At 33.4% G+C, this 26379-nt stretch overlaps 2 protein-coding genes across 14 annotated transcripts; both read left to right on the top strand.

Moving 5' to 3' along the window:
* The first annotated feature begins 3308 nt into the window (after positions 1–3308).
* On the top strand, positions 3309–6932 carry LOC112767239 (receptor protein kinase TMK1-like). Its single transcript, XM_025813122.3, has 2 exons — positions 3309–5830; positions 6056–6932. Exons 1-2 carry the CDS (start codon positions 3565–3567, stop codon positions 6553–6555), a joined length of 2766 nt encoding a protein of 921 aa, XP_025668907.1. The 5' UTR covers positions 3309–3564; the 3' UTR covers positions 6556–6932.
* A 7235-nt stretch (positions 6933–14167) lies between these two features.
* Positions 14168–18351, top strand: LOC112766835 (uncharacterized). Of its 13 annotated transcripts, none has more exons than XR_011875083.1 (7): positions 14168–14897; positions 14999–15804; positions 16028–16177; positions 17226–17351; positions 17513–17601; positions 17693–17730; positions 17966–18049. XR_011875083.1 is itself a non-coding variant. In XM_025812731.2 (7 exons), the coding sequence occupies exons 3-7, from the start codon at positions 15625–15627 to the stop codon at positions 18035–18037; spliced, it is 615 nt and encodes a 204-aa protein (XP_025668516.1). In that variant the 5' UTR covers positions 14168–14564; positions 14999–15122; positions 15485–15624; the 3' UTR covers positions 18038–18350. The 13 variants fall into 13 exon arrangements, 8 of the variants coding, with proteins under 8 accessions (XP_025668516.1, XP_072078723.1, XP_072078722.1 ...); XR_011875081.1 differs by having other exon boundaries at positions 17530–17601; positions 17693–17856; positions 17966–18028; XR_011875080.1 differs by having other exon boundaries at positions 17524–17601; positions 17693–17856; positions 17966–18028.
* Positions 18352–26379: the final 8028 nt, after the last annotated feature.

Below are 26379 nucleotides of genomic sequence, written 5' to 3'. Positions count from 1 at the left end.
ATAATTGTTATCGATGGTGCTACACGTATTAGTATTTTTTAACTAAGTCTAACTAAATTGGCATAAGTCTAAAAAAAACGTGTATATGTGTTACTGCTTTTTCTTTTCTGCACTTTTTAATGCAGAAATTTTTGCTGTTGCACAAAAATGTATTGACATAGCACACATAAATTCTTGCACATAGCATATGTTTATCAATATAGCATAAAAATTTATTCATAATAGATAAATTTTTATCTATAGCACAATTTTTTACACATAACATAAATTTTTGCTACGAATATATATTATTAGTTGGTAAGTCAATTATGGTTTTTCAAAAAATTGTGTTGTGCATAAAAAATGTGTTGTACATCGAAAATTTGTTGTCCTATGAAACAATTTTTGTGCTGTATGTATTATTTTGTTGGTTAGATATCAATATTTTTCTAAAAATTTCGGGTCTTTGAAACAAAAATTTTGGGTCTATTTAATAAAAATTCAACTACTTGTTTAGGTGATTTACTGATTCAATCAGTTTAACTGTGATTCAACCAAAATAACTGTTTTATAATAAAATAATAAATATAATATAATTAAACATACTAAAACATAATTATAGTGTAATATAAATATTAAAATATCATTCAAATTAAAGTACTACATTAACAAAAATGTTATAATCTCATTTCCAAGTACAAATCCATAAGTCAAATAACAAAAAAAAAAAAAATAACCAATACCAATATTAAAGTTTGTCACCCATTATCAAAATCCGCAAAAATCTATTCTTGTTAATTTAAAACAAGAAAGTAGAAAAAATTCTGCTTCAAGTTTTGTGAATGGCTTTCGGAAAGGAGACAACGGTGAAACACCCGAAGATAATCATAATATTAGTCTATGGTTAAATACTTATTGAATATGAATAAAGAATTCATTCCTGAACATTAATATAGTGCAGAGCAGCAATCAGAATCGAAAATATGAAGCGTGAATAATGTTGAGAGAGATCTGTTAAATACTTAAATTCTAGAAGCACAAAACACCACCCTGCACAATATATGACATGACAAGCTTAAATCATTTAGTAATAGAGTGTATGTATCTTCCAAACCCAAATATAAGATGTATTTTGTCTTGGGTGTAACTCAGATTACATCATTATATTCTGCTGTTATCATTCAAATCTCTCTCATCATGTTAGATATATTTTCATGATTTTTATTCAGTTATTCATGGAACTAGAACCATTGGAAGATTAATTCTGCAAGATATGAAGTTACATAAAGTAGAACTAAATAGCAAAAACACAAACTTTTCATTTAACAAATTGAAAATTAGCAAATGTACCCAAAATCAGCAGTTAGCAGCATAATTAAATTAGTAATTAGCAAGCTTCCATTCAACAAATTCAAGTCTCATCATAAGTTTTGCTCAAGAGAAAGGCACTGCTACATCCCAGAAAGATTTGGTCTTTTTCTAGCTCCAGAATTGTTGAAACATCAATCGGAGATTTCATGGAATAACTCTGTACAATGATCTTTTAACACCTAAGATAAGAAGAGAAAATAAATGGTGTTAGTGGGATTATAAATATATGAATTTCTTATTTCTTGAATAATGCTACACTATAGAACAACAAAATCAATGACGTTAGAATCTTAAAATATGATCAACATATGGAAGAGCAATAGTTAAATTAGGTGTGATTAATGAGTCATAAATTGAATGTCTAGTGCAATGAAATCACAGAGAAGAATCATCATCTTATGCTCATGAAGGCTGTGAAATACCAGTTAGTTGTGCGGGGTTACCAGACAAGTTCATAATTTAATTGTTTCGGAGTTACATTCAAAGCTATGGGTGAAGTCAACCACTTCTCAATTGAGACATTCTTCCATTCAAACATTCTAGATCGCCAGTACCACACATCCTTAGTGCCTTTTGAAAACAAGTATCTGGTGTGATGTGCATAGCTTAAGATTAGTTCTGATAGAAAGAGTGAAGGTTGCTAGAGCTACAGCAAGCAATAGTCTTATGTTTTCTTCAAATTCATCTGTCTTCTTTTCAGATGTAAAGCTACAGAGGGAAGAAATTTAAAGGTTTATTCATTCATCATAACAATTCATAAAGACCTCTTCAGCATTAACATCACAGGTGAAGATTCTAAATAAACTGCACAAGTGAATAATGATTCCATTTTTCTTAAAACTGAATAGTGATAGAGGACTGTGCTGTTTTTTCAGAACAAAGGTAGAAGGGTTGAGGAGGTAATCAACATGTGCTTTATGAATTATAGGGAGTGGATTGGTGCTACCCCTTTTGCCGTTGATGGCTATGCCGGAGATGACAATGGGGTATCCTTCTTCTTAGTTAGGCTGTTATTTTCCTTTGGTTCTTTTGTTTTGCTTGATACTTTAGTCAGATGCTTTTACGCTCCACTTGTAGTGTTGAGCTCTTCTTTAAAAAAAAAAAAAAGAAAACAAACAAGAACAGATTGATTGATAATATACACAAAGGACTAGAAAGAAGAATTTGACAGAGGATATAGAATGCATCTTGGACTCTGGACAGCATTGTTATGGCAGAAGCATCATCCTCTTCAGTAACTAACTGCAAATGTATTGCAAAAACTTGCATTTGCAAGCTGACATTCTTCGAGCAATCTGCATTTAAAACTTTATCAGGATGACAAGTACAAGATTTATCAAAGTTTATACTCAAAACATAAATAGGAGTCTCTTGCAGGTACCACTCCGTACCTCCTCATAAGAAACTCGAATGGTGACACCTCGGCACCAGCACAAATCGGACGCTGTCTCAAAAGAAGTATGAACCTCACATTCAACCCTAAAATACTGTTTCAGGTAATTCTCATAACAATACCTATATGCAAAGAATGAAGATTGTCACTTTTATTTTAATAATATCTTTTTTCCCCTATAAATTTATATAAAACATATAATACAATAAAAATAATTCTTAAAAATATGAACCATAAATTATTCTTGAATAATTTAAAAACGTAACAAAATCAACTAATAAATATTATATACTGAGTATAAGAGAAATAAATGAAAGTACATTTTATAAATACGGTTCGATAAGGCACTAGTAATAATAAATTAATAACCACCACCACCAATCCACCATGGGTTCTCCATGTCAAACTATATATTACAAATTGGGGGAAAGGTATATTTTTGCGAATTAATATAACATTATTATGAGTTAGCAACTAATTGTTTCACTAATTAATTTGTTATTATCCAAAACAATAAATTTACGTGCACTGTCCTCCAAAGACAGAGATTTACAACATGCAATGCAAGCCATCAATTTCCACCATTTTCGATCTCTCTTCCCAATCAAACAACGAAAAAATGTTCCATTCCTTCCTTCTCTCTTTCTCTGCCTCTTCTTCCAATTGCACCTTCTCTGACCTTTCTCTTCCATCAACAAAGAAAAAATTCCACATTTTTTTTGTTGTTCGGGGGAGTTTTCCCCTCGTTCAATGCAATGTAATAAACTTTCTTCTTAAACCCTTTGGGGATCGTTCTCGGTTTCCATTGTTTTGATTTCAAAATGCAGAAAGGTGCAGGGGGATTGATCATCATCATAGCGCTTCTTACGGTGGTTGGAGTGGGTCGGTGTCAGAGTAGTGGTAGTGATGCAGATGTGATTCGGATTCTGAAAAGCAGCATCAATGCTCCAATGAGCTTTCAATGGACGGACCCTGACGTATGCAAATGGAGGCGCATTCAATGTGATTCGGCGAAACGCGTGACTGCCATACAAATTGGAAACCAGAATCTTCAAGGCACTCTCCCCAAGGAGCTTGAGAAGCTGTCAGCATTGCAAAACTTGGAGTGCCAAGGCAACAGTCTCACAGGATCGTTCCCTTATCTTCCCAAATCGGTGCAAAAGTTGATCATTCATGACAACAAATTCAACAGCATACCCAATGACATCTTCAAAGGGCTGGGTAGTTTGCAAGAAGTGAACATGGACGACATCCCTTTCCCTCCATGGCAGATTCCTCAAAGCCTTGCTGACTGTGTTGCACTCCGAACTTTCACTGCTCAGAGAGTTGGCTTTGTTGGCACAATCCCTGACTTGTTTGGCAAGAATGGTCATTTCCCAGGTTTGATTTTCTTGGGGCTTTCTGGTAATTCTCTTGAAGGTCCTTTGCCTCCAAGCCTTGGTACTAGTTCAATTGAGACCGTTTTGGTCAACGGTAACTCTAGGCTCAACGGTACCATTTCTGTCTTGAAAACCATGACATCCCTTAAGCAATTTTGGGCTCATGGTAATGCATTTACCGGTCCTATACCAGACATGTCAAACCATAATCATCTCTATGATATAAACTTAAGGGACAACCAGTTGACTGGTGTTATTCCACTCTCACTTACCACTCTTCCAAGTTTGAAAGTTGTGAATTTAACTAACAATCTCTTTCAAGGCTCCCCTCCCAAGTTCAAAGATGGTGTAGGAGTTGACAATTACTTGGATAAAGGGAGAAATCAATACTGCACACCCATTCCTGGGGAACCATGCAGTAGTCTTGTGAATGCTTTACTATCTGCTATTGAGCCCTTGGGTTATCCTCTGATTTTTGCTAAGACTTGGTGGGGTAATGATCCATGTGGTAATAAATGGCTTGGTATAATTTGCTCAGGTGGGAACATTTCAGTTGTTAACTTTCAAGGCATGGGTTTGTCAGGTGCCATTTCTCCTAGTTTTGCTAGCCTTACATCTGTCACAAAGTTGGTTCTTTCAAACAATAATCTTACTAGTAAAATACCAACTGAACTTACCACTATGCCTCATTTGCAGGAATTAGATGTTTCCAATAATAATTTATATGGTAATGTACCTAAATTTCGGGATGGTGTAGTTCTTAAATTAGATGGGAATCCTGATATTGGAAAGGATAGACCCAATTCTTCCAGCTCAGATTCTGAAGATGATGAGAATAATAATAATAATAATAATAATAATAATAAGAACAGCACTACTAATTACGTTATTGTAGGAATTTTGCTGGGGATTTTTATCCTACTTGTTCCAGGGATTTTGATATATATGTTCTTGTGCCGCAAAAAACCTAAGCATGCAAGAAAGTTTCAACATCCAACCGCAATTGTGATACACCCTAATCATTCTGGTGATAGAAATGCCATGTTAAAGATAGCAAGTGCTGGTGTTCATGGTGGAGGAGCAGAAGTATTCAGTCCTTCTAATAATGCTTACCAAGTTGAATCCAGTGGTAATCTTTTGATCTCAATTGACGTTTTGAAAGCAGTGACTAATAATTTTGCTGAAGAAAATGTGCTGGGAAAAGGTGGCTTTGGCACTGTATACAAAGGGAAATTGCATGATGGGACAAGGATTGCAGTTAAAAGGATGCAATCAGGAATAGTGGCAGAGAAGGGAGTAGATGAGTTCATGGCTGAAACGGCAGTGGTCACGATTCGACACAGGAATTTGGTTAATCTCATGGGGTATTGCTTGGATGAAAATGAGAGACTTCTTGTTTATGAATACATGCCTCAAGGTACTCTTAGTAGACATCTATTCCACTGGGAAAATGAAGGGTTAAAACCACTTGAATGGAAGACAAGACTCATTATTGCTTTGGATGTTGCTAGAGGTGTCGAATATCTTCATGGTTTAGCCCAACAAACTTTTATCCATAGGGATCTCAAACCATCTAATATTTTGCTCGGCGATGATATGCGAGCTAAAGTTGCTGACTTTGGATTAGTTCGCCTTGCTCCGCAAGGAAAAGCCTCGTTTCAGACCAGACTTGCCGGAACTTTTGGATATCTAGCACCAGAGTATGCAGGTAGGTACATATTAAATGCTTTTTTTTTTGTCTATACTATACTAGCCACTAGATTTAATTTATGACGCATTATTACATGGTGAAAATTCAAGTGCAGATTTCTTCATGTCAAGTGATAGACAAGAATAGTTAGATGTTTGACTAAATTGCCATCTAATGATTTTCAACTATTAACTTAAGACAGCTGCATATGTATTTATATGTCTTATTTCACAAATGATGCAGCCACTGGAAGACTTACAACAAAGGTTGATGTGTATAGTTTTGGGGTAATTCTGATGGAGCTCATAACTGGAAGGAAAGCACTTGATGAAAGTAGACCAGAAGAGAATTTCCACCTAGTTTCATGGTTTCGTCGAATGCTACTTGACAAAGATTCATTTCGAACCATCATCGACTCGACAATTGAAGCTGATGAGGAAACCTTGAGTAGCATCAACACAGTTGCAGAATTAGCAGGCCATTGCTGTGCAAGGGAGCCACACCAAAGGCCTGACATGAGCCATGTGGTGAACGTGCTTTCGCCTCTTATTGAGGTGTGGAAGCCTACAGAACCAGATGTTGATGAAATATATGGAATAAACTTTAACATGACATTGCCAGAAGCACTTCAAAGGTGGAAGCAATTTGAAGGAAATAGCACTCTTGATTTTTCTTCAAATAGTTCTCCTCCACATTCTGGAATTGCACCTTCATACAGATCTTCAGATGGACGACCAAGTTAGAAAACATTTGACATTGATGGCCTTAAACTTCACTACTGTATTTAACATTTTTTCCTTTTTTCTTTTTTGTTATTGTTTAATGATTGAGTGCAATGTATGTGTAGTTGACCATCTATGACACCCTCCATCCCTTTGCAGAACATCTTCACCCTAATGCCTTCATTCTAAAGGGAAAAAATAAGAAAAGAAAGAAGAAAAAGATAGCAATTTTTTTATTTTTATTTTTATTTTTTTTTAACAATGGGATGCAAAAGGATAGAGGTGTTGAGAATAGTTTCTGTTTACTGTTACTTTTTTGGTATACGTTATCTCGATGGAATTAGAAGCATTGTTCTATCACAAATAATAATAAAAAAAAGGGTTTTGGATGAGATTAATTTTGTTTCGTGAAGGAACAACGCAACATTTCATGATAAACATACATGCATGTATATTGTTTTGGTTTGTTTCTAATACTGCAGGCAGCTATGATGCATGGATATGGACACAAGACCGACACGAACACACAAATTTTAAAATCTTATAAGACACAGAAATACGGTATATATATAAAATATAAAATATTTTTTAGATAAATTATAATAAATTTTTTATATTTTATTAATATTAAAATATAAAATAATTTTTTTAACCGACTTTAATATCTTCTTTTAACTATATAAAAGTATTTAAAATATTTTTATTTTTAAACTCATTCCAAAAATACATGTTAAGAATAAGGCTGGACACGCTGATACGTGATAACATTTGTCGTGTCCGAAATGTGTCCAACACGTGGACACGGCAACTCCATGCTTCATAGACAGGCAGAAAAAAAGACAAAAACAATGTTTTAACAATGCTATTTGCGCACCTATAATATTGAATCATATATAAATTACCAAATGAATATATTGTACAATATTTTTTATAAATTTGCTTCCAAATTTAATATTAATTTACATATTATCTAATCTATTTTTAAATAATATAACATTTTAAATATATATTATATAATATAATCAATTTACTCTATGTTTATCGTGTAAGTCTTAATTTAGTAGATATATAATTTAAAATTTGAAAATGTATTTTATATTTTAATTATATTTTATTTTAGTGTCTAATTTTAATAGCTAATTTTAATATACACTTAATATGTTAGTGGTGTTTAGATATATTTTTCTGGGTTTCTATTATACTATTTCCTGCTGTAATATTTTACTTTCTATTTATGTTAACACTAGTGTATTTATATGTGTGAGGTTAGATAGTCACAAAATATATATATATATATAGTATATGTGAGGTTGGTTAATATAGTAAATCTTTTATATTCCAAGTAAGAAAATTTCGATTTAAGTCTTAAAAAAATTATATATGATTAAAAGTATCTTAAAAAAAGAGGGGTTAGGCTCCAAATATAATGTATTTCCATTATATATAGTATAGATGTATAAATAGATTTAGAAATATATACATAGATATATAGATATTGACGTATATTGTTATTCTAACATGCATATTCATTTAAGAATGCAATGAAAATAATATATATAAGTGATTAAGTGTGAAATATACCAGTAGAATAGTCCATACATTCGCAGGGCAACATATGTTATTGTTTAAATTTGAAAAAGATAAGATTAATTTTAAAAAAAATATGAGTTGTATTAAATAATATCAAGTAAAAATTATATATATAACTTGAAATTTGATGTTTAGCAAAGGAATATGATTAAAAAAAAGGACAAAAAAAATATAATGATATAAAAATGATCGTTGTAGCAATAGAAAAAACTCAAACATATAACAGTATAACACTTGTTATCTAGCAATTATAATTTATACTCGATGTGTATAATTTAAATTTAAGACACTAATCTAAGATGTGAATTATTTGCTGCTTGGAGGGGGCTGGTTTTAGCTTAGGATTGCGGTTTGAGGGATATTATATGTGAAACAGATTGCCTTGACATTCTGCCCATCATACATGAGCTTACAAGTGGGTATCCATATGAAGTAACAGATTTGGTTCACAAGATTCAGGAGCTTTTATCTCGTCCTTGGCTTGTTCACGTTTAATGGGTGTCCCGAGAAGCAAATAGAGCTGCGGATTGGATGGCTAAATATGGTGCCAAGAGTAACTCTAATCATGTTATTTGGTTTGAGCCTAGTGTTGATCTCCAACGAATCATCCGCTCGGATTTAGAATAGTTTTTGCTTTGTTTCTTTCCTTGTTTAGTCACAAAAAAAAAATATCAACATTCTCTAAAAAAAATAATTTTTTTAAACACCTTACTATTTTAAATTTTTTGTTTATTCTTATTTATTTTAATTTATGTACTCTATATTTTATATCCTCAATGAATTAAAACAATTTTTTTTTTATAAATAACCAACACAAAACAAAAGCTCAAAAATCAAAATACAAAATTCTTCAAAAATCATAACAAAAATAGTAAAACTTCAATTTTCTGACATTACATAAAATTCAATCCCTAAACCTAAACATTATCCAAACACATAGTAACTTTTAACCTGGATCTATCGACAAAATTATAAAAACCTATAGAAATATGGACACCATTTTCATCATCAATCTAAAAAAAAAAAACTCACAATTCTAAGAGAACTCCATATGGCATTTAGCTCATAGAATTTTCCAGTTTAATAGATATCAATTTATTCAAATAAACAATTATTTTGAACCAGATAATATACCGTAGTTAATCAACTACATATCAACTTTATTACTGCAGCTTTAGCTACATATCAACTTTATCAAAGTTAGTCAATCTATCATCAAAATTAAAGCCTGATTGATGAAGTCCACTCTTGAACACTCTGATCATCATTGCAAGATCTACAATTACAATTATATCACTGAACAAAACATCTCTAACTGACCATTGTAAAAATATTGAGCAATAAAAATGATATTATACAAAAGAAATCTGAAGCAGGATGAATTTGGTAATAATCATTATGTAACTAATGGCATACTATAATCAACAAATCATAAAGTATGATCCATAGTTAGTAAAACCGGACTGGACCGGCCGGTTCGACCGAAAAACCGGTGAACCAGACCCTAAATCGGTCCGGTCTGATAATCTGACCGGATGAGATAGCGAATCGGTACAAACCGGTCAAATCCGGAATAAACCGGTAAGACCGGTTCGACCGAACCGCTTGAGTTTCAAAATTTGTTTAAAATGTTGAAGTTGGGGTTCGAACCCCCCTCATCCAGAAAAAGCATAATACTCATTATCACTAGGCTATTAAGCTTGTTATCAACATTTATGCAAATTAATATATATATAAATATCTTTCAGTAAATAATTTACTTCTATTTAATTTATTTTAATTTTAGTTATAAACTCATTCATTCTTAAATTAATTATATTTTTATTTAACAATAATTATAAACTCACTTATTTTTTTATAATTATATAATATCTATTAATATTATTTTTTAATAAATACTTGTAGTATATAATAGTATAATAGATATAAACTAATTAATAAATTATGAAAATTCGAAAATAATAGTTATTTTAATATAAAAACAAAATAAAAATATTTATAATAGAGTAAAATTAACAAAATACTTATTGTTCCTGTTTTATATTATTTTAGAATAGCTAGATATTTTTAAAATGTTAGTGAAAATATGTATTTTAAATTTTAATTTTAAATTTATGACTATATTTTATTTTTTATTTACATAGGACCGAGTCAATCGGTTCAACCAGTAATCCACCGGTTGAACCAATGACCCAGTGACCCAGTGACCTGACCGGTTCGATCACCGGTTCGGTTCTGACAACTATGGTATGATCTATATTTTATTCACCAAACTGAAAAACAAATCAAATTACAAAACAAAACAACAATTGAAAAATATAGTTAAAACTAAAGAGAGCCAACCAAGACCAAAGAATTAATCAACAACTATGATAAGAGTAGGTAGAAATCACATCTCTCTACGAATAATAGTAATGCAATTTCATTCAAGGTGTAGAACCTAACCAAAAGATTAATGACCATTGGAATTTAAATGTAAATCAGAAAATATGGTCTCTTGTGATATATTTACAAATTAATTTAAAATTAAAATAAAATAAAAAATAATAATAATCTTAAAAACATAACTACTTTCCATTATTTAAGATCTAGAGAATACTATAAGAAAATACAAATTTTGAAGAAATAAAAACATGATATAACAATAAAATAGTAACAATAGTAATAACAATAATATATAATTTTAATGTCATCACCATCAAGCTGCTTGCATAAAATATAAAATATGTTATTAAATGGTATTTCTTAATCTAACTCATACCAAATAAGAAATGCGATATCATCATCAAGAGTGGGTATATGTATACAGACCATACTTTTTCATCATGGCCTAACAAAGTGAAAAAAGAAAATACAAAAATAGTTGCCTTATTCAATATCTAAGCAAAGAAATAAAATAAACTCCATTTCAGAAAAAAAAATGGATATCCATAAACCAAGAACGGGACATTTTAATCTTTATTTCATGAGCAAATTAATCAATCTTTAAATATTAAAATGATAGCTTGTTCCACAAATCGACCAAAAATAGATAAATATTCTACACCCCACCACAAGAAACAATTATCTTAAATTCTAACACAACTCCTAAATAAAAAATGTAAAATTTTTGAGTCCCTTAAATTTATTAAAATGTACAAATTACCCAACATATGTGCATTACACCTCTTTAAACTTTCAATTATGTGCAAATTGCTCTTTTGAGCTTCCCTAAGTTTACAACTATTATACTCTAAACATGTGTTACTTTTATAACCAATCAATAGAATAATTACTATCAGGTCTAATTTACACACCTTGAAATGTTTAAGGGTTCAATTCATACACTTTTAATTCAAGGCCTAACACGTCTTTGAAGTAAAGTACAAAGAGGTGAAGTACAATTAACTTGGCATTAGCATTCCTTGATTAAATGTAGGAAAAGTAAAGTAGAGGCAAGGAAATATGACAAAATAAGAGAGGAACCCGTATGATTAGTCAAAGAATAGACCTCATGCTGATAGCTGAAGTAATAATGTAGGCAATTCCAAAATCATATAAGCTCCTAATCACAAAAATACCACAGAGCCTTCTAGTTCCAACTTACAGAATAATCATCATTTTGTGGCAATTTTATATTATATAGTTAAGAGGTTGTTCTAAATGATCTGCGATATTTTATCAAACATGATGTGCGCATCTAATAGTTCAAAAGTTTACACTTGATACATTATTGAGACCCAATATTCTTATTCTTCAGCTTAATCATATTGATTAAAAAGATAAAAAATAAAAGAAAACTTTTCTAATTTAATAGGAATACATAATCTATCATAGTTCCATTCCTATTAATATCACCATGGTTCTTCTACCATTGCTATCATCACCATTCACCAATTTTACCATGATGTCTTTTATTGCCCCTTTTCTTTAATCATGTAATTTCAATGTTAAAATTTAAATCTATATTATAAGAGCAATGATATTTATCATTATTAGATTAGCAAAGGTAAATTTCAATTATATTAAGGACATAAGGTTTTATATTCTAAATCAATTATGAAAATATGAATGTACACTGTACACATATAAGATAAGTCATACGAACAACTAATAAGAATCACCATAATCATTAATTTAAGCATAGTACCATAAAAATAAGAATAGAGTTATTACTGCTATCATACAAATTTAAGTACTCATCAAACAGAGACAGAAATACCATAGGATGTAAAAGTGAAAAAATTTAGAAACAAACATGAGCATAGAACCATAATAAGAAGTTATAAGTGAAAAATGTAGAGTGAAAAATGTAGAGTGTATAAATTTTATTTGAAGTATATTATTAAAAGTTCTTTACTATTAGTTTCGTATGAAATTGTATTTAGTTGTATAAAATGTTGATATTCTTATCATTATTAATCATAATAATTAAAAGAGTTAAGTACGATTTTAGGTCCTAAGTCATAGGACGAAAATTTTTTTTGTTCTTAATATTTTTTGTATACAAAATGATCTTTAAGATTTAACTTGATTTTAAATTCGTCTCTAAAATTTAACTTGGTTTTAAATTTTTGGCGACGAAAGCAGCGGCAGAGCTTCTTCTTCTTCTTCCCTTCCCATTTTTCTTCTTCCCTTTCCCCTTCACAGGAGCAGAAATACTCTCCTTTTCTTATTTTTCTTTTTTTTTTTATTTTATAATTGTTTTTGTTATGGATAATTTGGTCCAAAATTTTAAGATTTAAGTAAAAAAGACAATTTTAAAACTTGGTTTTAAACCTTAGGGACGATTTTGTATAAAAAAAATAGTTGGAGACGAAAAAATTTTTTGGCCTATACCTTAGAGACCAAAATCGTACTTAACCCTAATTAAAAAAATAAAAAACTTTTAACATAGTAAATAAAGTTGAGATAAGAGCAGGGGTGTCCGCGGATCGGATCGGATCGGATATGACCAAAATTTCGATCCGATCCGCACTACAATCATCGGATCGGATCGGATCCAATATCCGCAGTTTTTAAGGTTGGATCTGATTCGATCCGATCTGCACATTTGCGGATCGGATCGGATCGGATATCGGATATATCCGCAAAATACAAAAATATTTTTAAAAGCTTATTTTTATTAAAAAAATATCAATAAAATTTATTTTTTCTATTCTTTTAAATATGTTTACTCTTAAAATAATATTAAACATACTTTTCTTGAATAATAAATTAAAATAATTTAACATATATGATAATTATTAGTTAAAATAAAACATAAAAAGAATATTTTACTTATTTATTTCTTTATTTTTGCGGATACGCGGATATGCGAATAGCAACACAAAATCCGCAATCCGATCCGATTAGTGTGTGGATCCGATCCGATCCGATCCGATCCGAAAGCCTTGCGGATCGGATCCATATCCGTAATTTTTGGATCGGATCCGGATAAACACCGCGGATATGCGGATCGGATCCGATCCATGGACACCCCTAGATAAGAGTGCTCTATTCATTAACACAAAAATGTGGTTAAATAGAAGGAGCTCATCCTTTTTTTGTATGAACCGTGGAAAATTCAAATCTCACATTGAGCATGAAAAAATTTTAAAATTTTGGACCAACTGTATTTACTATAAAGTAAATCAAGAAGCAAAATTTATACTTTTCACTTTTTATGTTGTAATGACGGTGGTATTTTTCATCGATATTAGAACTTGGTGTGTTATCCTTGTGTCACTACTAGAAAATTAGTTATTACAGACGGATATTTTCGACGGATTTTATCCATCGGAAATACGGACGAAATTTCAGAGGGATTTTTTTTGTCGAAAAACAAAAAAAAATGAATTAGCATAAATTACAGACCGAAAACAGAATCTGTTGATAATTCTGTCGGTAAAATTAATTTTTTTCGTGAGAAATGGTTATAGACGGAAAATTCGTCTGTAATTAAATAGGCAAAAATGCTGCATTTTATTAAATTATTACAGACGAAAAAATCCGTCTGTAATTTAAAATTTTTCGTCGAAAAATTATAATTTAAACCTAACTTCTCCCCACCCTATCGAACCCCTTTCACACACACAAAATCACATAACAAACGAGTTGCTCCTCTCTCCTTCAACGAGTTTCTCCGTCGCACGAGCTTCTTCTTCTCGTTTCCTCACTCACAGCGCCACCGCCGCCACCCTAACCACAGCAGCTACCTTCTCCTTCTTCTCCTCTCTTTTAAACACTGAACCAGTAGAACACAGCCCCTATCTCTCTCGTTCTTTCTTGTTCGCAGAACAAATCAAGCTCAAGCTCCTGTTCTCTTCGTCTCAGGTGAGGTCTAGCACGCCGGTGCCACCTGTAGCAGCGTCTGTCCCCACCACCGCCGCGCCTCTCCCTCTCCTTTTATCCCCACTTAGTTCTGGCTCGCATATCTTCTCAGCGCCGCAACCATCATCTCCTCCAGTCAATGCTTCTAGGTTTTAGATTCTTTTAATTTCTATTAAGTTCAATTAATTTTGTTTAGTTAGTTTGATTTTAGTAATTAGTTTAGTTAGATTTGTTTTCTGATTAGTGGATTTTTAGGTTTTGATTAGATTAGGTTTAGTTAGATTTGTTTTTTTTTCTGATTTTAGTAATTCGTTTGATTTAAAATTTGTTGTTGAAGCTTTTTTCCTCATGGTTTTTCAATTTTCGGTGTTTCTTTTCACTGCACTATCTTTTTTCTTTTGCTGCTGCTTCTTGCTGCAATGTGATAGTGATCCTTCTACTTGGAGCTACATCAATGATCATGTTCATTTTCATATAGGACAGTAAGTTTGACTTGCTTCAGTAATAGCATATTCCGGTTGTTTAATAATGTAGAACATATGCATCTAGATTCTTTAAACTTTCTTACTTTTCATTGTTATAGGTGGTATGCTTAACTTGGGATATATGATGTGGCTGTCAAGCATATGATGGAAATCTTGGCCTGCAGTCACCAGTCCAAGGCAACACAGGAATTATTCCTTAGTGACTTTCTTCAAACTGTGAAGGTGATAGTGACTCTATTTCCTTTTCAGATCTCATGCTTAGAACCTGATTGTTAAAATACTGAACTGCCAATAGTTTGATTTAATGTAATTCTCGAAGTAGTGTGCTTTGTAGAACAGGTTGGAGATGTAGGGCCCATTCTTGATTTGATGGCTGTGGTTTTAGAGAATATTTCTACTTCTACCCTCCTAGCCAAAACAACAATTTCTACTGTCTATCAAACCGCAAAATTAATCAGTTCTGTCCCTAATGTGTCATATCAGAAGAAGACAAGCATTCCTACATAGATTGGAAATAACATTTCTACCTATTCAGCTTTATTCGTTTATCTAAAGACATAGGGTGTTTTTTGGACTTATTCCAGGCTTTCCCTGATGCCTTGTTCCATCAATTGCTTGTGGCCATGGCTCATCCGAACATGAAACACAAATTGGAGCACATGGTGTCTTCTCTATGGTGCTTATGCCATCAATGGTTTCTCCTTAGTTGGACCAGAAAACAAAGATGGCTATGAAGGTACAGAGTAATAGCTTCCACATTCAGCATGATAGTTTCTCTGAAGCAGAACACTTAAATGGGAAACTGCTAGAAGGAAACACGGTTGCAGAAGTTACTGGGGATAAAAATGCTGTTCATCCATATCGTGGTTATAGCTTTACTCGTGCACTAACTGATGGAAAAGAGGTATGCCATTTTCTACTTATCGGTATTAATTGTATTATATTAATAGTGCCATAGTGGGAGCATACGATATGATGGAGTTCGTGTCGATCATATTTAAATTTTATTGATTCTTCTTGGATTCAATTTTATTACATATATCTATCAGTTGGTTTGGTCATTTATTTTTTCTTGTCCAACAATGGAGACCCTTGGTTGTTCCTAACCATGGGGTTATTCTTTTCAGGATTTAGGTTCTCTTAGATTGAGCAGTCACCAAGTGAGTCTGTTGCTTTCTTCCATCTGGGTTCAAGCAACCTCTGTAGAAAATGGGCCTGCAAATTTTGAGGCAATGGCACACACTTTTAGCATCTCTTTATTGTTTACTCGTTCTAAGGTGAGATTGATGTATATCAAGTGTCATGATTGGTTTTAAATATCTGTGATCTGTGAAAATAACAAAACAATGACTTTGCCATTTTGTTCATCATTCATATATTGTCTAAATTTTGAATTATATGTTTTCTAGTAGCTGGGTTACTTTTTTTTTTAATTTATTTTGCAGATATATTGGTTACCATAAAGCCTCCAAGTTCCAATTTATTATGAAATGCAATTAGCTATTTCAGCAACTTAAAAAGAATATTTCAAGTTGGTGTCAAACTGGAGCCTGCATTTAGTGGCAGTGGCAATAATTTTGACAGCAAAATTTATCTTTACAGAAATGGAAAAAAAATGCTATTCATAACCTTTTAACTAATCCCGTTAGCTTTAAAATCTATTTATCCAAATCTATTTTCATATTTTAATTAATTTTTATAATTTAATGGTGATATGAATTGCTTTGTCAGGCATCCAATTACAGGGTTTTGGCTAGATGTTTCCAATTAGCATCCTCCCTTCGAAGCATCTATATTCATTTATAAAATGTTATAATTTAAGTGATAATTTAACCCAATCCTTCCTTTGTTTTTTCGTTTCTTTCTTCTTTTTCTAAAAAATATTCATTTATATTCAACGTTGTGCTTCTATTACCTTTATTATTTAAGCTTTTTGTACTTTATTTTCGACTCCTCTGTCACTCTATTTCGGACTCACTCATCACTTGTCACAATTTTTTGATGGATATGAATATCATAAGACATCATTTGAGTAGATTTACCATTTTACTCATAGCCACTTTGGCCTGTCTATACCTTCATTTGGAAAGTAAATGTTCTCATTACAATACTCAAAGGTACGTTATAGGTCTACTTTGCTCGTACTACGAATGGCATTAATGTTGCTGTGAAAGTTCAGCATCCTAATTTGCACCATGTGGTGGTGCGAGATGTCTATATTCTTCGTCTTGGGGTTTGTATTGACTATTGTTGACCTTGGTTCTTCACCATTATTGTTCCATCCAACATTAAATGTTAATCTAATGTGTATATTAATAAGTTCAGTTAGGGCTGCTGCAAAAGATTGCCAAGAGAAAGAGTGACCCTCGCCTATATGCTGATGAGCTTGGGAAAGGTTTTGTTGGTGAATTGGATTACACTTTAGAGGCTGCAAATGCTTCAAAATTTCTGGTAATGAATGACATTCATATTAATTGGATTAAGTTTACATAATGAGGAGATCTATAAACTGGATATTTAGAGCATTAATGAAAACTTTCATTAGTGTTTTGCTCTTTTGGCTGACTTGTTATAATACATGCTTCTACAAATTTGTCTCATCACAAATTTAGTTTTTTATTAGGAGCAGTTGTTGTTGTTGTTGCATTATATTGCTCTCACGGGGACACAGAAATTGTTGAGTTCTGATCAGTGCATATAGGTAGCTAATTTCAAATCTGCACCATGATGTCATACAAATCATATAAATCATTGAGAAACTGTGTTGATCTTTTTCTCCACATCTGTTGCAGTGCTCAAATATATTCTTGACAAAAGATCAAGATATATGGTAATTGATTCTTTTGACTTCACATGTCATTTGGAACAGTCAATCACTATGTGTAGGACTTATTTTTACCCCCATCAAGCAATCAATCCAGAATTTCTTTCTAGTCAAAACTTGTTCAGAAATGGGGTACATTACACTCAACCTCATGATTATATACTAAAAATAAAAGCCCAATCATTCATCACTCTTTTTCTTTGTTATTCTTCTTGTAAACTTTTGCATACTAACTTTACAGGAGTTTGCTGAGAGGAAGGACAATGGGAAGATAGCTGAAGGATCGAAAGGAGAGGAAAAAGCAGGAAATTAGGACTCATAATGCTCAGTTGCATGCTGCAGTATCCGTGGCAGGCATAGCTGCTGCCGTTGTGGCCATTGCAACTTCAATAGAGTGTACATTGTAGAATCAATAGAGTGTACATAGCTGCCATAAAGTTCTACACTTACCATATGAGTGGTCTCTAGCTTAGCTTGCATTGTTCAAGAAATTTTAGAAAATTCTAAGGATGCTACTCTACTAATGTTTCTGAGACATGGATGTAATTTTCACTCCATATGGATGTATAACCGTATATTATTGAATAAGTAGAGTTATATGCAAAGAAATATTATATAGATAATCTATTTTTCATATATTTCAAAGAAAAGAAAATAATATATAATTTATATGAGTTAAGTTGAGTTTTTTTATATTTATTTTGTATGAAAACATGTTTATTTTGCAATGAAAAAATTTATTTTACCTTACTGACAGATTTACAGACGAATTTTCTGTCTGTAATCAGAGTGTGAGATGATTTTCCAAAATTCAAATTACAGACGGAAAATCTGTTTGAAAATCTGTCTGTAATTACAGACAGAAAATCCATCAAAAAATTCATCTGTAATTATAGATGGAAAATCCGTCGGTAATTTTCCGACGGAAAAAAAATTTGTCGGTAAATAATTTCCGGCGGGGCTTTTACAGAGGGACAAAATTCGTCGGTAATTTCGTCGGTAACCAAAAATCCGTCTGTAATAAAGACTAAATATGCCTGTAAATCTGTCTGTATTAATCCAATTTCTAGTTGTGTGTGTGGAAGAGGATGGAGAACAAATTGAAAGGTCAAATTTAACTCACTAAAAATCGGAGGGTTAGTAGTTCGAGCAAATCAAACCTTTATATTTGCGTTTGGCAAAAAAATGTGTGCATCAATCGGACGGCCATCTTTAAAATGATGGAGATCAGACGAATAGAATCATCTCTATAAATATGAGCTTTAAATTTGTCACCTTGACTAATTGGATGCACATGGTTGAATATGATAAAATCGGACAGTGAGGAGGTGTTCCGCAAATCTGAGCCTCAAATTTGCACACCGTTGTACAGGTGTCGGCAAGGCTCCTTTCTTTCTTTTCTCTCGCGCTGATCCCTCTCATCATTTCCTTCACTCTCAACATTTCAATACTTTTTAAACTACCTTCATACTCTAAGTACTACCAGAAACCAAATTTTTGAATTCAGCCAAACTACATAATGTCTAAGAAGCAAAAAGTTAAAGAAATTGATTAATTATCTTAGTCAACCTAATTATGTAAGTAATTTTTAAAATTTTTGTAAGTATGAATATAAAATAATATTTATGATTTAATGTTATTTATAGTAATTAAATGGTAGTATTAGAATATATTATATTGTGTGTAGACAAATATTAGTTATATAACTGGTTAGTTTATGTTAGTGATAACAATTAGTATCTTAATAAAAATTAGATTTATTTTATAGCTTTATTAATTGTATTTGTTAGAATAGGATAGACATTAGAATTTAGTTTGTTGGTTAATTTTACTAATAATATTTGATATTGGGATCTTTGGTAATTTTGAACTGGAAAAGCTTCTCTAGTCAAAACTATTTTGATCCAAATGGACTATTCATGTCAGTTCTTTGGTCGTGGCCCCTTCTTGTCATTGCTATGATAATTCTGGTTAGTATTTTCCATCACGTAACTCATTTAAATGATGGTCCTCATTTTTTATTTAATACATTAACCTAAAGTATCTTGTCTCTCCGGCAGATCAACACACTTTTCTCCTTGTGTTACTTGATTGTTAGGTGGAAAAGAGCTGAACAAAGACATCGTGTAAGGATTGCTTATAGTAAGGAGGAATAGTTGTTCATACTATCTTTTTTTGTCTTTCGGATAAACTCTAAGAAATTTCGTCTCATCGTTATAGACCTCCTTTTCATGTATACTTACTATACTATTCAAAGGGGAAGTGAGGTAGATTTTTACCCCTTTTAGCTCGCGTTCATTATAATAACATGGATAATCAAGGACGACAACCATTTCCTTTATATTTTTTTTGTTTCCTTGTTGAGAGTCATTCACTTATTTTCTCTTCAATACTAGTGCCATTGCAAACTTCGTCTGAATTTGAGAAAATAAGTGAAGAGAAAATAAGTAAATGGCTCTTAACAAGGATACAAAACTCAAAAGAGTTCATCAGCATTCAATACGTTTTTCTTTCATATTAGAAGACTTTTTTTCCCTTGGATCCTAAGACTTGGTATCATCAAGTTTTTCAAGATTATAAACATGCATTGAATCTTTAAAAAATATCATTTTTACATGAATTACATCTAGGTAACATGCTATAATCAAAACTCAAAATAAAAACAAATATGTTTCACTCTGAAGTTTTTAGTTTAGTTCTGCCATTGTACTTTTCCTGTGACCTGCAATCTCCAAACAATTCATTTTTCCTCAAGAGACCTTTCCTGTTTATCGTTTCTCATATTTACAAAAACTTAGTTTTCATCATTGACGACTTACTAGTACAATGTGGATCTAGGCTTTGGCGGTCACGTGATGCATCGTGTCTTGCGCTTGCAGACATTATTCAAGGACGAAAGTTCTATTTCTCAAGTTCAAATAACACACTTGAAGTTCTCAATGAACTATAGTATTAGAGAATCATTGGAATCAATTAGTATCATTTATATTTATATAGTATATCTGTATATTAATTGTAGGATTCTGTGCTTTTATTATTTTGATTCTTTTAGTAGCTATATATACCCCTTGTACATTGTACTTTAGACATAACTCTGAATAATAAACAATTCTTTCTTCAGTTTAGTCTCTTGTTTCTGACATGGTATCAAGAGCTCAGGTTATTTTTTTTAGAAATAATTGGTTTCTAGCGCTTTTATTTTGTTTCCTCCGGTAGTACTTTGTGCTCATTTTTCGACTCCTTCCCGACGCTTTGGTTCGTCACCGCCGCCACCCTCGCCTTCTCCTCGTCGCAACGTTTCCAACGCCACCAGAATCACCGCCAGACGCGCCAGTTGAAGTTCCCTGTCCGATTGAAGACGCTCTCCCCCAGACGCCTCCAATGCCGTCGGATCAGCGCCCAGATTAACGACTCCCAGACGCGCCACGTGTCAGTCAAAAGGCAGACGGAGCCGTGATCAAGCCGCGTGCCCGACCTGATCTGCTTCGCCAACCCGCTTGTCAACCCCGCCCAGTCAGCGCTGAGATGTCCTTCGTCTCCAATCACGCAGCGCCACATGTCCTTACCTGCTGACGTGTCATTCGACGTGGCAGCTGATGTGGCAGGCATGCAGTGGGACCCTCCCTAAGGTTTTTTGGTGAGCTCTTCCCGATTTTCCTCCGTTTTCTCATTTTCTGCTCCAAAATTGTAGTTTCTCACCTCTCTTTGATCTCTATCTCCTATTATGGAAAAGTCAGATGCTTTTGCTGCCACAGACAGAAAGAGTAAATTTTGTAGAAACTGTAACCATTTCGGGCACCTCTTCTCAGACTGTCCTTCTATTGAATGTCGCACATGCCACCAGAAAGGTCAAATTAGCTACCATTGTTCACAGTTGTTCTGCCATTATTGCAAGCTCTCGGAATATTTGATTACTGCCTGTCCTACTCGCCCACCACGTCCTGATCACCTCAAGCATGCTTGTCATCCCAACTTCTCCAAAAATATGTCTGCTACTACTGAATCTACCACTTCTGCTCCTCTCAACCCGTCTCCTGTCTCTCTCTTTGATATTGCGTCTCTTCTTAAGCATCTTCTCTCCCTTTCTGGTAATACTCCTGTTACTTTTTCGACTCCTCCAGGTAATTCTACATGGTACTTTGATTCCGGTTGCTTTAATCACATGTCACCTTTGCGTCATCTCTTCTCGTCTTTGTCTACCACTACAAATGCACCTTCTGTCAATACCGCTAATGGTTCCCTCTTGCACGCAACACACAAAGATTTTATTTCCCAGTTAACTCTTAATCTCCCTGATACTTATTATATTCCCAAGTTGAACTTTAACCTTATTTCTGTTGGTCAACTTGTTGATCTCAGTTTTGATGTCACTTTTTTCATTTCTGGTTGTCGTGTACAGGATCGTCGGACGAGACAAATCATCGGGATTGGACGTAAGGTCGGAAGATTGTTCGAACTCGAGAATCTTCATATTCCTCTTGTGCCAAATCTCTGTGCTGCTTCTTTTCCATCTACCCTTCACTTATGACTTCAACGTCTTGCCCATAGCTCCTTAGGAAAATTACGTCCTCTTGTGTCTCAGGGTGTTTTGGGTCAAGTTCCTAATGAATCTTTTGATTGCATTTCTTGTCAAACTGCCAAACAACCTGCTTTATCTTTTCACAATAATTCATCTCTTGCTTGCTCTCCTTTTGATCTTATTCACTTTGATGTTTGGGGCCCTGCTCCTACCGCTTTTATCGGGGGAGCTCGATACTTTGTCATTTTTATTGATGATTATTCACGCTATACTTGGGTTTATTTGATGGCTAATCGCCATGAGTTACCTCAGATTTATATTAACTTTTCCACTATAATTAAAACTCAGTTTTTCAAGGTCATTAAGTTTTTTCGACGCGATAATAATATGGAATACCATGATTCCAAACTTTTAGTCTTTCTTGCAGAACATGGTACTTTGTCTGATTTTTCTTGCCCTGGTACCTCTCAACAAAATGGCCGAGCTGAACGCAAACACCGTCACCTTGTTGACTCTATTCGTGCAATGCTTCTTTCTTCTTCGTGTCCTGAGTGTACTTGGAGTGAAGCTGTTCTTACTGCTGTTCATGTTATCAATAGACTTCCTTCTTCTGTTCTTGGTAATGTTACTCCCTTTTAGCATCTTTATCATACCTCTCCAGATTACAGTTCTGTTTTAGTTTTTTATTGTGTCTGTTTCATTCTTCTTCAACCTCATGAACATAGTAAGCTTGAACCTCGAGCTCGCATGTGTTGTTTTCTTGGTTATGGCACTAAACACAAGCGTTATCGTTGTTGGGATCCTCTCTCTAAACGTATTCGTATATCTCGTCATGTTGTCTTCTAGGAGCATCACATGTTTTCTCGATTTTCCTCCTTTGAGTCCATTCCTCCTACTCAGTCACCTTTCTTCACTAACCCCAATGTTGACCTTTTTCCTAGTGATGATTCTACAAGTTCTATCTTGGGTCACTCTTTACAGCCTCCTGCTCTTCCGCCTTCTCCATCTTCCGATGATTCTAGATCGGACGCCGATCCTGCTCTTACCGTCATGCCTCCTCCTACCACTCGCTATTCTAGGGTAAGAAATCCACCTCCTCATCTTTTTTATTATCATTGCTTTTCTACTATTACTCATCAACATAAACCTAAGTCATTCAGAGAAGCCTCCACAAATCCAAATTGGCAACAAGCAATGTAGGAAGAAATACAAGCACTTGAAAAAGCATACACTTGGGATTTGGTTGATCCTCCTTCTAATCAGGAAGTTGTGGGCAGTAGATGGGTATACAAGATCAAAACTCGCTCCGATGGCTCTATTGACCATTATAAGGCACGCTTAGTTGCTCAAGGTTGTACGCAACAATATGATATTGATTATGAAAAGACTTTTGCTCCTATTGTTCGTCTCACATCTGTTCGAGCTCTTCTTGCCATTGCTGCGGTAAAAAAATGGTCTCTCAGTCAGATGGACGTGAAGAATGCATTTCTCAATGGAGATTTGAAAAAGAAGGTTTATATGAAACCACCTCTAGGTTATCCTTGTCCTTCTAGCAAAGTCTGTCTCCTTCGCAAGGCACTTTATGGTCTTAAGCAAGCTCCTCGTGAATGGTTTGACAAGTTCAACACCACTATCTGCAATCTCGGTTTCACTTACAGCCCTCATGAGAATGCGCTTTTTATTCGTAAAAGTGAACGTAGAGTTGTTCTTCTGCTTTTGTATGTTGATGACATGATCAATTACTGGCAATGATGTTGATGGTATCGCTGATCTCAAAGCCTCCCTTCACCATACCTTTGAGATGAAAGATCTTGGTTCCCTCAACTATTTTCTTGGTCTCGAGGTCATATCCATAGATGATGGCATCTATCTCTCTTAGGCAAAGTATGCTTCAGATCTTCTTGCTTGCGCCGGAATTACAGATAGTCGCACTGAGTCGACTCCCCTTGAGCCTAATATTCGATTTACCCCTATGGATGGCACTGTTTTGGATAATCCTACTCTCTATCGATAGTTAGTTGGAGGTCTCATCTACTTGACTGTCACCCGACCAGACATCACCTATTCGGTTCATGTGCTTAGCCAGTTCTTATTAGCTCCTCGTACTACTCACTATGCGGCAGTTCTTCGCATTCTTTGTTACATCAAAGGCACCCTATTTCATGGCCTTTATTTTTCTGCCCATTCATCTTTGTCCCTTCAAGCATACTCCGATGTTGATTGGGCTAGTGATCCCACTAATCGTCGTTCTTCTACTGGTTACTGTTTATTTCTTGGTGACGCTCTCATTTCTTGGCGTGCTAATTAAGAACCAAATGTTCACTGCTCGATCAAGCACAGAAGCTGAGTATCGTGATCTTGCTGACACCACTGTTGAGGTTGTCTCGATTCGTTGGCTTCTCAAAGATTTGGGTGCTCCTCAATCATCCCCTACTAATGTTTTTTGTGACAACCACAATGCTATTCAGATTGCCCATAATGATGTGTTTCATGAATGCACCAAACACATTGAGATTGATTGTCATTTTGCTCAGCAACGTATCCTTATTAATGCTGTTCATCTCATCGCTATTGGAACACTGGATCAGACTGCTGATATCTTCACGAAAGCTCATCATTCGACTCATTTTCAGACTCTGTTATCCAAACTCAAAATGATGTCCTTAGCTCCCACTTGAGTGTGAGGGGGTATGCATTAGAATCAATTAGTATCATTTATATTTATATAGAATATATGTATATTAATTGTAGGATTCTATGCTTTTATTACTTTGATTCTTCTAGCGACTATATATACCCCTTGTACATTGTACTTTAGACATAACTCTGAATAATACACAATCCTTTCTTCAGTTTAGTCTCTTATTTCTAACATTTAATATTATAGAAAAAAGATGCTTAAAATTATGTCCTTCTATCCATATTTATATCATTATATGTAGGCGAGTTCTATGGTGGCATGGAGATAGATGGCCAAGGATGGCTTATATTTGACTGTCCAACAGCCATATGACACATGTAGAGTGGTTAGTGTATCCAATGAGTGCATGAAACGTAGGTCAAACCTGAAAGTTATTGTAAGTGCAATAATAATGTGTGGTTTACCGCATGGGCATTTGAGAGATTTTGACATAAAAAAAATATGGATTTCATATAGACTAGGGTGTTGGTAGTCCAAAAATGATTGGGTATCCAAAAATGTGGATGGGCAAAAGATGAAATTTTTTTGGATTGAAAAATAAAATTACTATACAACATAATGATATTGACTTTAAATTTTGAATTTAATTTTGATATACTGTCAATTGTAAAGCGTTTTACACAGTCGTGTAATCATATCCATTCTTTTTTATAACTATTCACGTTATCAATATAAAAGATAATTGTTTTTAAACTTTTTAATTTATTTGTTGAATCAATTTTATTCATAATTTACGTTTTCCGACTACAAGAAAATCACCCATTCAAGTACACTTGAAAAGTGTAGCTAAAAGTAAAAAAATGATGCCTTAGGCTAAGGCTACGCTTTTTGGGCTACGCTTTTTCAAGTGATGTTGTCCAGGACCAAAGGCTACGCTTTTCAGCTTCCATTTTCACCAGAATAGGCTACACTTTTCAACACTACTGCATCACCTATAAAGCGTAGCCACATTGTATACCATGGCTACCGTTTATAAGTGTACCCTTAGGTCCCTTTTTTTTTGTATACTATAGCTACTGTATATAAGTGTAGCCTTAGGTTATATATATATATAATATTCTAATAATTATTAATACAACATAATATTTAGTAATATGATTACATATATAATAATTCTGTATTTTTAATTAAATAAGTTAAATATTATAAAATAAAAATAAATACATAGTTATTATAAATAATTTCTTTAACTAATAAAAATTATTCGTAACCAAAATATATTTATAATAATGATCCAAAAGTACTAGAATGAAGTTAATTTTAAATATTCATACATCTCATACTAAAGTAAGCATAGCCATATCAAAATAATCATGATACTACTTAGAATTTACTACTGATACTCTACAAAAAACTAAAATATTATATCCTACATAAGTATCTTCTAATAAAAGTCATTAGTCAATCATACATGTTTCCATTCCTAACACTACTC

Source organism: Arachis hypogaea, chromosome 17 (assembly GCF_003086295.3).
Source record: "Arachis hypogaea cultivar Tifrunner chromosome 17, arahy.Tifrunner.gnm2.J5K5, whole genome shotgun sequence".
In the NCBI taxonomy this organism is placed as follows: domain Eukaryota; kingdom Viridiplantae; phylum Streptophyta; class Magnoliopsida; order Fabales; family Fabaceae; genus Arachis; species Arachis hypogaea.
The sequence above is the reverse complement of the archived record's forward strand: the minus strand, read 5'-3'. Positions and strand labels throughout refer to the sequence as shown.